Source organism: Haliotis cracherodii, unplaced genomic scaffold (assembly GCF_022045235.1).
Source record: "Haliotis cracherodii isolate W230 unplaced genomic scaffold, xgHalCrac1.p SCAF_14, whole genome shotgun sequence".
In the NCBI taxonomy this organism is placed as follows: Eukaryota; Metazoa; Mollusca; class Gastropoda; order Lepetellida; family Haliotidae; genus Haliotis; species Haliotis cracherodii.
In genome coordinates, this window is record NW_027266269.1 from 11300476 (window position 1) to 11317488 (window position 17013).

General features: G+C 42.9%; 1 protein-coding gene across 1 annotated transcript; it reads left to right on the plus strand.

Annotated features, from left to right (window-relative positions):
- Positions 1–416: 416 nt before the first annotated feature.
- On the plus strand, positions 417–12604 carry LOC139460547 (uncharacterized). The gene is made up of 3 exons (XM_071242014.1): positions 417–509; positions 11035–11244; positions 12350–12604. Exons 1-3 carry the CDS (start codon positions 473–475, stop codon positions 12583–12585), a joined length of 483 nt encoding a protein of 160 aa, XP_071098115.1. The 5' UTR covers positions 417–472; the 3' UTR covers positions 12586–12604.
- Positions 12605–17013: the final 4409 nt, after the last annotated feature.

The window sequence follows — 17013 nt, forward strand, 5'->3', positions numbered from 1 at the left end:
CTCTCTGATTAGCACAAAGTCACCATGCCCAGCCACGAAGCGCCGACCGAAATCACCTCAAATATCGACGATGCCGCTATCTGCGTCATTCCCAACGTCCACGTTCACACACACATGTAACGACACCAACCCATATAACATATTTGCCGTGTCATCAAACCACCAAATCATGCCAATTAGGAAATCAGTGGTACACACAAACGAGACCAACAGACAAGTCGTGTTTTTAAATCCCCCAAACTCGTCGCTCAAATCATTCCCAGATGCTGCGTTACCTATTTACTTACGTGATCCCACCGCTTGCTACTGTAGGCGGTTTATGGCCGTGAATGTTGATTCTACCGCCCCTTTACAAATCCAGGGGGGGGGGGGGGGGGGGGAGGGTCGCGTACACGTTTTAAACAGATGAACAACGTTTTGGGTAGCAAGTGTTAGCGCGACGTTCGCACGGACAGCTGGTCGCATTTTGACCATGAACAGCCCGCGACAAATGGTGATACTTACTGCAGGTAAATTTTATCACTTTACGTTTTGCAAATTATTTTTTTAATTGAGCAAACTGTATCAAGCTGTGATAATTTTTTACAGGTAATTTTATCACATTTGGTTTGTTTGTTTGTTTGTTGTTTTACGCCGCACTTAACAATTGGTATTCCAGCTGTATACGGTCTGTAAATAATCTGGACCAAACAATCCAGTGATTGAAATCACGTGCATCGATCCATGCAATTGGGATACGATGACATGCATCAACCAAGTCAGCGAGCCTGACCACCTGATCCCGTTAGTCGTCTCTTACGGCGAGCATGGGTTGCTGAGGTATATTCTAATACGGATCTTTACGGGGCATATAAATTCATAGAAATCCATTGAAATTATATACAGAGTCGCCTCTCGGGTTGCCGGGATTACAATGTAGATTGACCACTGTCCACGTTGTGATTTGGACGTCTTTAAATACAGTTAAGTTGTGTGTATCCTTACCATAAATTCAGTCATGAAACAAACTACAGTGGTATTTGAAAGTGGGTTAGCCTAGTGGCTAAAGTGTTCGTTTGCTACACTGAAGATACGGGTTTGATTCTCCCAAAGCGTGGAATCCCTCGCTCGTGTCCCCCGCTACCATATGCTGGTCTATCTGTGCCAAGTCGACTCACTCACTCGTAATATGGGATGGTGGGGTAGCCTAGTGGTTAAAGCGTTCACTCGTCACTCCAAAGACCCGGGTTCGATTCCACACATGGGTAAATGCGCGAGGGGCGGTCAGGTAGCCTAGTGGTTAAAGCGTTCGCTCGTCATTCCGAAGACCCGGGTTCGATTCCCAACACGGGTACAATGTGTGAAGCCCATTTCTGGTATCCCCCGCTGTGATATTGCTGGAATATTGCTAAAAAAGCGTGGTAAAACCATACTCACTCACTCCTTGTGTTTGGAACCTTAAGTTTGCATTGTGCCGGCTCTGTTTCTGAGCCCAGTAAGGCGCTTGGGTAGCCAAGTGGTTAAAGTGTTCTCTCGTCACGCCGAAGACCCGGGTTCGTACAACATGTGAAGCCCTTTTCTGGTGTCCCATGTCGTGATATTGCTGGAATATTGCTAAACGCACTAAACGTCACTCCTGTAACGTTTTGATAACGTTTGTAATTTTTTGGGGTCAAATCCAGTTTTCATGTGTATATTTTCTTTTGCCAGGTTGTGTATTTGTGATTGACTCTTAAGTGAGTGAGTGAGTTGGGTTTAACTCCGCTTTTAACAGTATCCAACTCATATCACGGCGTGTCAGCTTAATGTGGGAGGAAAGCCCGAAGTGATGCAGGTCTCAGACATTTACCACTTCGGTGAAACCCACGATCACGGGTATGGTGCCGACAATCCTAGAAACATAATCGGGGCGAACCGGGATATTAGTCTCCGGCGTACCCAAAGGACGCAACTCTGCACAGTGAATAGCGGCGCCTTAGACGACTGGGCCACCCGTGCCCCAACCTTTAAGCATTACTATAATTAATTAATATTTCACTTAATTGTTGCATCTCAGAAACTGGACGATAATTTAAGACCAGCCCCAGTTGTCTAAGGCACCGCGATTTGGTACGCAGAGGTGCTGTTGGGTAGCCTAGTGGTTAAAGCGTTCACTCATCGCGCCGAAGACCCGGGTTCTATTCCCAACACGGGTACAATGTGTGAAGCCCATTTCTGGTGTCCCATGTCGTGATATTGCTGGAATATTGCTAAAATCAGCGTATAATCAAACTCTCACTTTTGTGAAACCTAGGATCGTGGGTTCGAATCCCCGATTCGCCCTGAAAATATGTTTATAGGTTTGTCGGCACTTTAGTGGGCGGCATCGTGTAAGACCTGCATCACTTCGGCTTTCAGCCGCGTCAAGCCGCAATACTATGATCCAGCTATATGACGGCGGTCTGTAAATAATCGAGTCTGGACCAGACAATCCACTGGTTGACATCATGAGCATCGATTCACGCAATTGGGATACGATGACATGCATCAACCAAGTCAGCGAGCCTGACCACCCGATCCCGTTAGTCGCCTCTTACGACAAGCATAGTCGCCTTTTACGGCAAGCATGGGTTGCTGAAGAGCTATTCGAGCTTTCTAACTGTTGGTTCCTTAACTTGTTTCGAGTAGTATTTTACAATTTTTTTCCATCAATGTCATGCTTTGATTCCAAAAGTGCACTTATTTTAGGTACATATTTTTAAGTCTTTCAAAGGCGTTTAGAAGTGATACACACAAGGAACAGAATTTATGGATGTCAACTTTTTTATTATGAGGAACACAACGTTTCGGAGAATATACTTACCCGTTCATTATGTGAAGGAGTGAGTATACTCCGAAACGTTGTGTTCCTCAAAATAAAGAAATTGACATTCATAAATTCTTTTTCTTATATATTTATTGTTAATATACATCTTTGTTGGATAAATTACTGTAAAAATACGTTTAATTTCAACTAATTGTATTTTTGTTTTGTCTCGTCGCAAGAATACCAGCTTACAATCAATGTGTTAAGCTAATTCATGGTGAAATGTTAAACGCTTCATTTGAAGTTCTCTATAGTTCGTCAAATATTTGACGTTACGCTTTCTAGCTAAAACTGCATGCAAAACAAATATTTCTCAGGCACTTTCTTCTGAAAAGTGAGGAGGGAGGTAGATGCTTATATTTTTTATGGAAAACGAAAGTAGCTACACTCTCCTTGACCTTGAACGGCGACCTGTGTCAATATCGCGGTGTTGACAGTTGACAGTAGGTGTTCATTACGGCTGATATATACACACACAATCTCGTATAATGATGCTAGCAGTGAAAACAGGCAGTTTGTCAATACGAACTTTGTCAACATCTGAGTATCTGTATACTTTAAACCTATGTTCTCAGAGTTGCAATTAGATTATTTCTACGTAGTTTCAATGATGTTATGCGTAAAAGCGCTGATTAACCATTGAAAAATAATTGGATCTCTGGGAACCAGAATAAAACGAAATTGGCCTTTTTAAATTTCAATCCACGTTCGTTTTAAGTATTCTTGATTTGTTCGTTTTGTGGTCACTTGTACTGGTAACATTGACAGTGAGTTCAGCCTTTGGTCAAAGTTAACTCCTTTGTAAAATTTCAGAAACGATTGAACGAACAATAGAAGCATATAAATTACGGAATGAACTTGGCTTTAAAATGAAAAATGATTGTGTAAATACAAATAACCAATTCTGGTGTCAGTTTCAGTGTATATCTGTGTTTTAATGCATTCACTGTCTTTTTTATTACTTGAAATAGACAAATGGGAGAGACCAATACGAATTCTTCAACATTTATAGCAGCCATTAACACAATTATCCTTTAGAATTGGTGAAGAAGCAACGTGTTTTGGCGATATGTTCATGGGTGTAGTTTAAAACAAGGGCTTTTTGATAATTTTAAGGTGTTCGCTCGTACTTATGAACTTTTCAGTGTGACAGAATATTTTTTTGTATTTTTTTATTAATTTTGTTGTTGTTATGTTTGTGGAGATGTAATATTTTTTTCATTTGAAAAAATTAACTCGATATTTCAACCAAGTGATATAACAAGTTATACGGGAACTGTTGGCAGTCTCCCTCCACGACTCCACCATTATATTGTTTTAATTGATTGTTTTATTGTTTGATGTTAAATACGGCAATTAGTGTTTCGACTAAATTACATTTTTTTTTGCTTTACAAACAGAGAAAAGGGAAATGTCAAAAGTGAAAATTGTTTAAAAAAATATGACAACAGGACAACACAGAATACATACATAACAATTAAACAACGCATATGACAACGTTAACTAGCCCATTATCTATTTCTTTGTAAAATACATGGTCTATGTCTGCAGGTTAAATTCCACAAAAACATTTTCTCTACCTCCTGGTGAGTATTTTGATTATTATTCAAAAATAATTGTGACACATATGTTTACGTTACGTAATTCATCACAAACTATTAATCCCCGATCACCGAATAAGTTGTCCTCACAAAGAACACCAACAAAATCACATGATTACAACAATTAGCATAAAATTATCCCATAATACAACATGGTATTTATTCAGATATTTTTAAAATGTTTATAAAAATTGAGATAGTAAATGTTCTATAATTTAAGAGATTTAATCTGAGAGGAATGTTATGGGGGGTCAATTGTTCTATTGGCGCATATATATATATATATATATATTCTTAGAATAACCTACGGCCTTCAATGAATTACGAACAGTCTGTTTAGGGGAATTAACTTTGAAAGTCTCAAGCTTTAGAGAGTAATATACACCATTATCATATAATGGTTAGGTTTCTCGGCAGGAAAAAGCCAACGATATCCGTTGGGGTCATATGCAGATAGAGATGCAAATATCAAAGGTCAAGTCTGGACTACTTTCACTGTTTATAAACAAACATGGCGCCGTCCTTGTCATTCGGCGATCGAGTCAGAATTATCCATCGGGAGTCTGGAGAAAGTACTGGAATATTTGCTATCATTATCAAAAGAATAGTCTAATGTCAATCTCAATAAAATCAGATCTAAGTTCTAGCTTTGACATAGCTGAGGCATTTTACAAGTTTTGATTAATTTTGGAGATACCTAGAAACCTACCTATTTTATGATAAACCAAAATTTCCCCAATGTTCTATTTATAGAATTATACCGGTTAGAATTGGTCTTCAGCAACCTATGCTTGTCGGCATCTAACGGAGATCGGGTAGTCAAGCTCGCTGACTTAGTTGATACATGTTATCGTGCTCCAATTGCGTGGATCGATGCTCATGATGTCAATCACTGGATTGTCTGGTCCAGACTCGATTATTTACAGACCGTCGTGTTGCTGGGATTTTATCGAAAAACCGAATTGTCCCACAAAAAAATTACAATGTTGCGAGGTGTTTTCTTTAAAAAATTCAGGCTTATAATTTAGTTATAAATACAAAATTATTTAGGTTGTGTAGCTGTAGCAGAAAACTATCTTATCTTGATACCATCAACACCCCCACGCCCTACCCCACCCCCACCCAGAACGTCAAATGGTCGGTCCCTAACCACCAGACCACCTCACCACCCCACATAGACATAGACATATACTTATTTCTTGTAGGGGGCGGTCGGGTAGCCTAATGGTTAAAGCGTTCGCTCGTCACGCTGAAGGCCCGGGTTCAATTCCCAACATGGGTACAATGTGTGAAGCCCATTTTTCTGGTGTCCCCCGCCGTGATATTGCTGGAACATTGCTAAAAGCGGCGTAAAACCATATTCACTCACTCCATGTAGACAGGGTTCCTGAAGCCAAGTTGTACCTCTCTTAAGAATGTTTGAAATTCATTTGTTTAACTTGATGACGGCATGCTCCTCATATATCAATCACCGGTTTACCTGGTCCGGACGCCACCATTTCAGGCCGCAGTCATATAGATGGACAATTGCTGAATCATTCGTCACCACTCGCCCCTTTCCGTAACCTGCAAGAAGACTCGTCCCCCTATCGATGAATGTTATGTGCGAAAATACGACAAACCAATCAGAATGCGCGTATGATTTCATGTTCTTCGTCAAAGAATCCCTCAGAAATAATTTTTGATTTTACATATCTCTTGCATCTAAAAATATACCCAAGACACAGTTAAATGTGTTCAATCATACTGTATAATTCTGCATGTCCCGATGTGCTTTAAATTGTATCTTAAATATATAAAATATATGGGGAAAGATGTGTGAACCATTACGCAACGAGTTGACAAATGTTTTAGGTATGCTCGTTTGCGCTAAGACGGAGCCAGGTCGCAAAAATGGCCGTGAGAGGGGCACGAGTCGCTATTCGGCTTGTCCCGGAATAACACGAGTTGGTCACGAATGTTGCTGAATGCGATGTTAAACAACCACGTACCATCACGGGTCAAGAGATGTGTTCATAGTGAAATTCAAAACCAATGACCTTTCACGCCGCGAAAGGAGAACATGCTCTTCTGACTGTCAACAATTATGGTTGTTAGTTTTGGGTTATGCGCAGGTGCGTTATGGGAAAGGTCAATGAAATGACCTTCTTGACACTATGTCAAATTCAGCAGTCAACCAGTCCGTACTCGCAATTGACCTCGCATTCTCGCATCAATCACACTTACGTGGATTCGGTGTACTCGTCAGCTTCCTGGTGACTTCAACATCCCCTAACTTAGGTCACCATAATTAGGTGACATGTTTTTTGTTTGATGGTTTTGGACTATTTGTTACCCAGTAAGGTTCGGTCGTACTCTTGCAAGACGTTTGTACGGGCAAGGGTATCAAATATTATTCATGACCTTATAAGTTTGTTTGTTTAACGCCGCACTCAGCAGTATTCCAGCTATATGACGGCGATCTGTAAATAATTGAGTCTGGACCAGACAATCCAGTGATTGATGCCCTGAGCAGTGATCCACGCAACTGGGATCGATGACATGCATCAACCAAGTCAGCGAGTCTGACCACCCGATCCCGTTTGTCGCCTCTTACGACAAGCACAGTCGCCTCTTACGACAAGTATGGGTTGATGAAGACCTATTCTACCCCGGATCTTCACGGAGCGACGTTATGAGTTAAATACATTGTGTATTACTTTTGTAGTATTATCTTTACATAGAAGACACATTCAAGAAGAAAAACAATTGTAATACTTGTCATCATCCATGCTTGTCGGATGAGGTCACTAAGTGCATCGGAAGGTCAGGCTCGGTGACTTGGTTGATTGCGGGGGGCAAGGGTGGCCCAGACGTCTAAGGCGCCGCGAGTTGCGTCCCTTGGGCACGTAAGAAACCTTTGATTGTGGGTTCGAAACACGGTTCGCCCCGATTATGTTTCTAGGTTTGTCAGCAGCATACTCGTGCGCGTGGTTGTCACCGAAGTGTAAACGTCTGAGACCTGCATCGCTTGGGCTTTCCTTCCACATTATCCCACACGGCGCAATATCACTGGAATACTGTTAAAAGAGGCGTTAAACCCAACTCACTCACTCGTTGATTGCGGGGCAATCGGACCCCGACGGCGTCAGACGTTACGCCTTAAGTCAATAACTGGTTTGCCTGGTCCAGAGTCGATATATGTTTATTACTCAACATATATATTATACCTTGAATAGTGCTAGTGTTTTCTGAGATCCTCTCATTGCCAAGCGCATATTTCTAAAATTAATTGCTTGCTGTCGAAAATCTTTCCAAATTCTTACCTTTCCTCAGTTCAATTTTCAATGTACTTGTTAAATAATACACAAGACGTACGAGATCATCAAGTTCATGATTATAAAGTTAAAGTATTTTGCCAACAATGGCTGACGCAGAAGTAAGACTTTTTCCAATTTTAATGCCACCATGGAAGAGAAAATAATCTCAATTTACCATATGGTTACGCTTATATTGAAATAATAAAATAATTACTTATAGAATTATAATATATTTGGAAACTGCTAGTGTGGGCAATTACAGGTAGGACAAAATAAAAGTGTAGGATACATTTCGTTTGGGGGTCGGGGGCACGGGTGGCCCAGTCGTCTAAGACGCTGTGCAGAGTTGCGTCCCTTGGGCACGTCAGAAACTAATGATTGTGGGTTCGAATCCCGGTTGGCCCCAGTTATGTTTCTAGGTTTGTCAACACCATACCCGTGCTCGTTGGTTTCACCGAAGTGGTAAACGTCTCAGACCTGCATCACTTCGAGTTTTCCTCCCACATTAAGCTGACACGCCCTGATATAACTGGAATACTGTTAAAAGCGGCGTTAAACCCATGTTGAGTTGGGTTCTAGTGACATGACATTCTGGGTAGCGTGACAATCCACGCTGACATTTGCGTGTTTGAAGATATTGACAGACGCGACAGACAAGCCAGTCAACACGGAAACTTGTAGACAAGTCAAGTCTTTGTCGTAAAAAAACACGTTTGTTTGATAATTGAATTTCTTTTTAGAATTAGGTGCCTTCATTATTTCTCGAAATATAAGGGGGGGGGGGGGGGGGGGGGGGGGGGGGGTAGTGTAGCCAAGTGGATAAAGCGTTGACTCGTCACGGTGAAGGCCTGGTTCGATTCTCAAGCAAACGCCGATCTAGAGCGGGCGTGAACTTCAGCGCACTGCACCCTACACACCCGTATCACCCGACTTTTGAACCACTCTATTCATATTAATGTATAAGATGAATATAACTTAATCGTTACACTGCATTCCTCCAGCAGTTTCTATATCTAAAGTTCACCCCCACTGGACAAACCGGGTGTGAAGCCCCCCCACACACACACCACCCACCCACACCCACCCCACACCCCATCGTGTGTCCCCCGTCCCCCGGGGTATTTATCGAAAAAAGTAATTTGTCTCAGAAAGTTCTTGAAAAAAAATAATTGAGCTTCAGGCCTTTGCTGAAGCTGAAAAACATGTTTAATCTCGAAACAAAATTGAGTGCTCCAGTCAGTATCATGAATATTTTATTTCAGCTGTTACAATTATGAGACCCGTGAAGATCCGGGATAGAATAGGTCTTTAGCAACCCATGCTTGTCGTAAAAGGCGACTAACGGGATCGGGTGGTCGGGCTCGCTGATGCATGTCATCGTATCCCAATTACGTGGATCAATGCTCATGATATCAATCACTGGATTGTCTGGTCCAGACTCAATTATTTACAGACCGCTGTCATATAGCTGGGATATTGCTGAGTGCGGCGTTAAACAACAAACAAACAAGCAAAAATATACAATTATGATATTGTTGTTATGTGACATTAATTTGGAAATAAATAAATTAGTTGTTAAACGATATATTCTGAAATATATCTGAAACATATTTGCGCAGAGAAAGAGTCAATCAGTCTTCGTCTTTCAATAACATGAGCCTCGTGAAAACATGTATACATGTGATTATTCGGCGCGTTAATTTCGGTGCATTACAGCTTTCGTATATTACAATCTCGTGTAAGTCGTGAAAGGAAATAACTATTTCAGTCACCTGTCACGGAGTCTTTTTACACGCACGATTTGCACGTGCTTTCAGTGAACACCTGTGCACAAATGGTGTCAAGTTACCCCATCTTTGATTTGATATGTGTCTTCGCATTTCATGTTTGTGAAGTAATACGAAAAGTAAGTTCATTTGATAAGGTTAGATAAAACGTTTAACGTCGCGTTCAAGATTATATAGCGACATGCATGTGTGTGTGTGCGTGTGTGTGTGTGTGTGTGTGTTAGTGTGTGAGCCGCCGCACTGCCGTGTGCACACACACACACACACACACACAGAGGTCGCCATATGTATCTGACCTCACCTCACACAGAGCCGTGGTCAGACTCGCTGACTTGGTTGATGCATGTCATCGTATCCAAATTGCGTGAATTGTCTGGTCCAGGCTCGATCATTCACAGACCGCCGTCATATAGCTGGATTATTGGTGAGTGCGGCTTTAAGCAACAAACAAACAAGACTAATCCCAGAACGAAGTTCACATTATCGTGCTATATTTAGCGTTAGACACATCAAACTGTAGAAAGGGAATTCAGCGGTGATGTAATTTGGTCACATGCTACTTTAAGTCTTCCGGCCTTTGGATATCGGTCGATGACTTCTTTAAAGAACGTTTGCCCCAGAGAGTGTGTGGCACGGAGTGACAATGATTGTTTTAATTACATCTGATATAGCCATGCGGAAAAACGCCCGTTCTCTGTTTGAAAATACAAATGAACAATTGTCAATTGCTCTGACATTCAGATGTATTTCCTCCCGGCCTTTGGTGAAGCGTGTATTGTTTGGTGCTAATTGCAGCTTAGTAATCGCCGTGTACCGTCAGGCAGATCGAGGAGATAAGCAGCACAAGGGAGTGTCTTTGTCATAGCTGCTGTTACCGTATCTCCTCCTACACTCCACGTTTAGGGGCCTGGGGTTGTATTGGCAGAAAAGAATTGTTCCCGAAAATTCGTGAAAATTTTTTTATGCTTCATATTGTTGGAAAAATAAGAAATTGTCTGCCACAAAATCTGGTATTGCAGCTGTAAATGAAAAAATATCTGGTCTCAATAGAAAATTCCAAAGAATAGAAATGTTCTGTGGGTGAATGGACCAGTGAATGAATGGACCACTGAATGAATGGGCGAGTGAATGAAGGAAGATTGAATTAAGGGGCGAGTGAATGAATTGGCGAGTGAATGAATGGGCGAGTGATTAGATGGACCAGTTAATGAAGGAAGATTGAATGAATGGACCAGTGAATGAATGGATCAGTGAATGAATGGGCGAGTGAATGAAGGAAGATTGAATGAAGGGGCGAGTGAATGGACGAGTGAATGAATGAACCAGTTAATGAAGGAAGATTGAATGAATGGACCAGTGAATGAATGGCCGATTGAATGAATGGACCAGTCAGTTCATGAAAAGGAACAATTAGGCGTTTTTCTTTTACAGAATCAAAGATTAAACAATGTCATACAAATTTAGAAATCTGAAGCATTTACAGTTCCGTCGGCAGTGACGTAATGTGGACATTCTGCTTTCAGTGTTTGCTGCCCTGCTGGGGGTTGTGACGTCAGTAGACAGGGACGGATGTGACGTCGACATTAAATATGACCCCTACCACCCCTGTCCCCGGAGCTACTTCCCCGTATGTGGATCCGACTCCCGGACATACCCGAACGACTGCGTGTTCTGTCAGGCCAAGCGAACACAGATGTACAGGGGCTTGCCAGGCATCAGCCTCTACCATTCGGGTACGTACTGCAGATGGGGCACCCTGAAAAATCGGGGGGTGGGGGTGCGGGGTGGGGGTGTGCGGTGGTGGTGGTGGTGGTGGGGGGGGGGGGGGTGATAAGGGAGCAAGGGTGACCCAGGGTGCCGTTGCACTAACTGATGAAAGCGCAGAGTGAGTGAGTGAGTTGGGTTTAACGCCGCTTTTAACAGTATTCCAGTTATATCAAGGCGTGTCAGCTTAATGTGGGAGCAAAGCCCGAAGTGATGCAGGTCTCAGACGTTTACCACTTCGGTGAAACCCACGAGCACGGGTCTGCACAGCGAATCGCGGCGCCTTAGACGACTGGGCCACCCGTGCCCCCTCCAAAGCGCAGAGGGTGACTCACGTACCTTATCATAGTGTGATTTGTCCAACGGCACCCTGTCTCTCAGGCGCTGCAATTCGTTGTGCACAGTTGCGTCCCTTAGGAGCACCAGAAACCTATGATCGTGGGTATCTTGGTTTGTCAGCACAACACACGTGTTCGTGTTTCACTTAAGTGAGGACAGCACCAGTGGTGTCGTGGGTAGAGCGTTCGCCCGGAGAGCGGAAGGTCCGGGGTTTGACTCCCGGCTGAGCCATACCAAAAACATTAAAAGATGGTACTTGTTGTTACCGGGTGAGAAAAGGTCTTTAAACGGCAACCCATGCTTGCCGTGAGAAGCGAATATGCTTGTCCTAAGAGGCGACTAACGGGATCGGGTGGTCAGGTTGATGCATGGCATCGTGTCTCAATTGCGATGCTCATGGTGCCCATCACTGGATTGTCTGGTTCAGACTCGATTATTTACAGACCGCCATCATATAGCTGGGATATTGAATTGGTTGTATAAGGTGTGACGAATCGTTACATGGCGCTGGCCTGTGGCAGTGGTGATATTCTGTCTGCATGGATCTCTGGGTAGGAGAGTGCGGCTTCCGTTAATACAGCCACTAAAATTATGCTGCTGTTTGTTGTCTTACTCATATTGGGATTGGATACAATTCATTCACTAAAGTAGCACGTGACCAAATTTCATCACAGCTGAATTCCCTTTCTACAGAGTGACGTATCTCTGTTTCCTTCAAGCGACGTACTTTTGTAGGTAACTGTGAAGAAAACACACGCCGACCAGTTACACAACGCCCCACAACGAGGCGCCCCTCCTTGACGATACGCCCCACCCCTACCCCCACCGGGTCGTCCCGAGGGTACACCTCTCGCTTCCAGGCTCTGATGCGGTATTTTCAAAACATGCGAAACCCCTGGGTGGCGAGGAGGAAGGGACGGTCGGTCGACAGGTCGGCGGGAGATCGTCAACAATCAGCACTGTATCACTAACTACACCTAAACCGAAGACAACAAGGTAAGGGGTGAATGTGCTGATATGGTAATGTTTGTAGTAAGTGAGTGTGTGTGAGTGAGTTGGGTTTTACGCCGCTTTTAACAGTATTCCAGTTATATCGCGGCGTGTCAGCTTAATGTGGGAGGAAAGCCCGAAGTTAAGCAGGTCTCAGACGTTTACCACTTCGGTGAAACCCACGAGCACGGGTATGGTGCTGACAAACCGAGAAACATAACTGGGGCGAACTGGGATTCGAACCCACAATCATTGGTTTCTGGCGTGCCCAAGGGACGCAACTCTGCACAGCGAATCACGGCGCCTTAGACCCGTGCCCCCTGTTTGTAGTAAGAGACAACACAATCGATCGAGTGGTTACACGAGCTTATCATCATACTGCGGATAGCGTTGCTCATAATATCAATCACTGGATTGTTATTTACAGACCGCTGTGTTATAGCTGGAATACTGATGGAATAGTGAAGCGTGAAACAAAAAATAAACATGGGATGAAGGAAATGTGTGTGTGTGTGTGTGTGTGTGTGTGGGGGGGGGGGGGGGGGGGGGGGTTAAAAACGTGATTCAGAACGAGGGTTATGAGGGTAATCAGTTCAGTGTGACAGTATCTAGAGTTGGTTGGTTGGTTGGACCTATTCTACCCCGGAATCTTCACGGGACCAGTTTCTAGAGAATGTCTGAATGTAGTTTTACACCGCTTTTGGAATTATCCCAGCAATATTACTGCCGGGAACGCCAAGACACGGCGTGGTAGGGATTCCCCGCCGTAGATTGCCCCGTATCCTATGCCCGTCGTAACGGAATGGCGATCTGGAAAACCCCGATCAATTCGGGCCTCCACATCACACGCCATGATATGAGCCACGTACTGGTTGCTATATATACTAACAAGTAAAGAAACACCCGATTCATGCCATGACAGTTTAACTTTGTTTGTTGTTTAACGCCGCACTCAGCAATATTTCAGCTATGTGACGGCGGTCTGTACATAATCGAGTCTGGACCAGACAATCCAGTGATTGACATCCTGAGCATCGATCCACGCAATTTGGATCGATGACATGCATCAACCAAGTCAGCGAGCCTGACCACCCAATCCCGTTAGTCGCCTCTTAAGACAAGCATAGTCGCTTTTTACGGCAAGCATGGATTGCTGAAGACCTATTCTACCCTGGATCTTCACGGGAGACAGATTAACTATGTTCTTTTTAAAGAACCGGGTGTTCTTTAACTTCTTTTGAGGAGTATATGTACACATAACTGTCCACAGTTTATTGTAATCTTTCATTATCTAAAGTAAATATATCTTACTATTTTCGGGGGCACGGGTGGCCCAGTCGTCTTAGGCGGCGCGAATCGCGGTGCAGAGTTGCGTCCCTTGGGCACGACAGAAACCTATGATTGTGGGTTCGAATCCCGGTTCGCCCCAATTATGTTTCTAGGTTTGTCAGCACCATACCCGTGCTCGTGGGTTTCACCGAAGTGGTAAACGTCGAAGACCTGCATCACTTCGGGCTTTCCTCCCACATTAAGCTGACACGCCTCGATATAACTGGAATACTGTTAAAAGTGGCGTTAAACCCAACTCACTCCACTCATTATCCAAAGTAAATACATCTTACTATTTTCAGATTTCGGATAAATCTTTAGCCACTACGGAGCACAAGTACGTGATGTCTTATCAGGCCAAAGAAACAGCTTCTCGGTTTTGTTTGGAAATAACCAACGGCCCTTGTCGTTATGCAATTCACTTTTAAAGTACATTGTAACATCTCTTGGGTGATGAGTTCGGAAGGAAACTTGTATCGCCAACGGCGGTGAATGGTTTGTTGTTCAACAAACCATGATCATATGTGCCGTTATAATAAACCGTTTGATTACAAGAATCTATTTTCGTCCAATTTCTTTGTTTAGTGGATCGTGTACACCAAAATCAGATGACAAAACACTTCGAATCGATAACACCTGGCGTCACGCCCATCGTCATTCATTCTAGACCCGTGAAGATCCGGGATAGAAAAGGTCTTCAGCAACCTATGCTTGCCGTAAAAGGCAACTATGCTTGTCGTAAGAGACGACTAACGTGATCGGGGGGTCAGACTCGCTGACTTCGTTGATGCATGTCATCGTATCCCAATTGGGTGGATCGATGCTCATGATATCAATCACTGGATTGTCTGGTCCAGACTCGATTATTTACAGACCGCCGTCATATTGTTGGAATATTGGTGAGTGCGGTGTAAAACAACGAACCAACCAACAAAATCAGTCATTTTTGTGGTACAATGAGTTTACGTACATTTATTTACCTCGATCGACCCTTTGCCGTGCTCCTTTCGCCATAGACGACCTTGGCTTGACATATCCCGCGGACATAACATAAAAGCACAGTCGTCTTGTAAACATGGGTTGCTTATTAGCCGACGCGCACAGACTGAGATAATATACTACTAAAAGATAATTAAGGACTATCCGATTCTTTGATAAAACTACAATTATTATGTCATGACAGATTAACTGCAATAATATGAAAGATATTATTCGGGTCGTCATTAACCTTTTTAGAAGAATATTTGGAATATGTTGGGTGGATGAGGTTTGGTTTCGCCACTATCAACAGTATTTCGCACTCTAAGGGTTGATGGACACAACTCTGCACAGCCAATTGTGGCGCCTGGGCCACCTGTAGCCCTTATAAAATTCTAAGTGAGTGAGTTGGGTTTAACGCCGCTTTTAACAGTATTCCAGTTATATCACGGCGTGTCAGCTTAATGTGGGAGGAAAGCCCCAAGTGATGCAGGTCTCAGACGTTTACCACTTCGGTGAAACCCACGAGCACGGGTATGGTGCTGACAAACCTAGAAACATAACTGGGGCGAACCGGGATTCGAACCCACAATCATAGGTTTCTGGCGTGCCCAAGGGACGCAACTCTGCACCGCGAATCGCGGCGCCTTAGACGACTGGGCCACCCGTGCCCCTTATAAAATGATGAAATGAAAAACATGCTTGAAATGAAAAACATCATTAACAAAACAAATCTCCTGTATATTTATTACATGCACCATCTGATTTACAATGACGATTGCCGATATGTATACATGCTTATGTGACGTTCATATAGGGTTGTTAAGGAATAGGACATGCAAAGACATTGATATGTGTTATACGTATAACGGGAAGCGACACGACCTCTAGTGCAATTCTAACAGTAACCCTAACAATCTTAGCACCAATGCACAGATCCTACGATCTGTAAATAAATACGATTATGAAAACGACAAACACCGCTGGAAGCAACCATTTGATTTAAGGGGGGAAGCGATGGAGAAAAAATATATATCAAACCCCTGTGTTATTTCTAAAATATTATATTTTCCTCGCACCGTAGGACTATAAAAAGGTCAAGTGCCCAAAGAATATAGTTCGTTTGTTTATATTTACTTTAAAAAATTAGCCTGTTCATTTTGGAAGAAAAATAATTAAACTCCTTAACATTTAAAACATGCTGATCTCAGGCCAAAATCCCCCCGCCCCTGAAAATGAAATGGGTGTTGCTATATTCTTAGATTTTGGACCGTTATCCATCACGAAAGGCCACGTCGTGCAAAGGAATGGATCACAATGAAGTAAAATTTTGTATAAGCTTGCTTCGGATTAATGAGGTTCAAGATAAACCACTAGCCATAAGGAATATAATCTCATCAGAAGGAAGTTTGTTCAGAATGAACGTCAGTTAGCCAATCGAAAATATATTACAATTTTTTATACCGGCTGACCATCAACTGGTTGACAAAATGGTACAGCGCCAAAGGAATACAAATCATATGATATCTCTGGAAGCAAACAAACTGGACATAGCGGGACGGACAGACAGACATTGTAAACATGATTGTAAAATGATATAATGAAATCCGCCTTCAAGTACATTCTAAACAGATTGCCAATTTCGCATTTGTTGAAATTATGTCGGTTGCCTCATTCGTCACCACTCGCCCCTTTCCGTAACCTGCAAGAAGACTCGTCCCCCTATCGATGAATGTTATGTGCGAAAATACGACAAACCAATCAGAATGCGCGCATGATTTCATGTTCTTCGTCAAAGAATCCCTCAGAAATAATTTTTGATTTTACATATGTCTTGCATCTAAAAATATACCCAAGACACAGTTAAATGTGTTCAATCATACTGTATAATTCCGCATGTCCCGATGTGCTTTAAATTGTATCTTAAATATATAAAATATATGGGGAAAGATGTGTGAACCATTACGCAACGAGTTTACAAATGTTTTAGGTATGCTCGTTTGCGCTAAGACGGAGCCAGGTCGCAAAAATGGCCGTGAGAGGGGCACGAGTCGCTATTCGGCTTGTCCCGGAATAACACGAGTTGGTCACGAATGATGTTG

Coding starts and splice junctions, on each gene's coding strand:
- LOC139460547 (XM_071242014.1), top strand. CDS start 473: ATGAACAGCCCGCGACAAATGGTGATACTTACTGCAG. Junction 510..11,034: donor AATGGTGATACTTACTGCAG/GTAAATTTTATC, acceptor TTCTGCTTTCAG/TGTTTGCTGCCCTGCTGGGG. Junction 11,245..12,349: donor CATCAGCCTCTACCATTCGG/GTACGTACTGCA, acceptor GTACTTTTGTAG/GTAACTGTGAAGAAAACACA.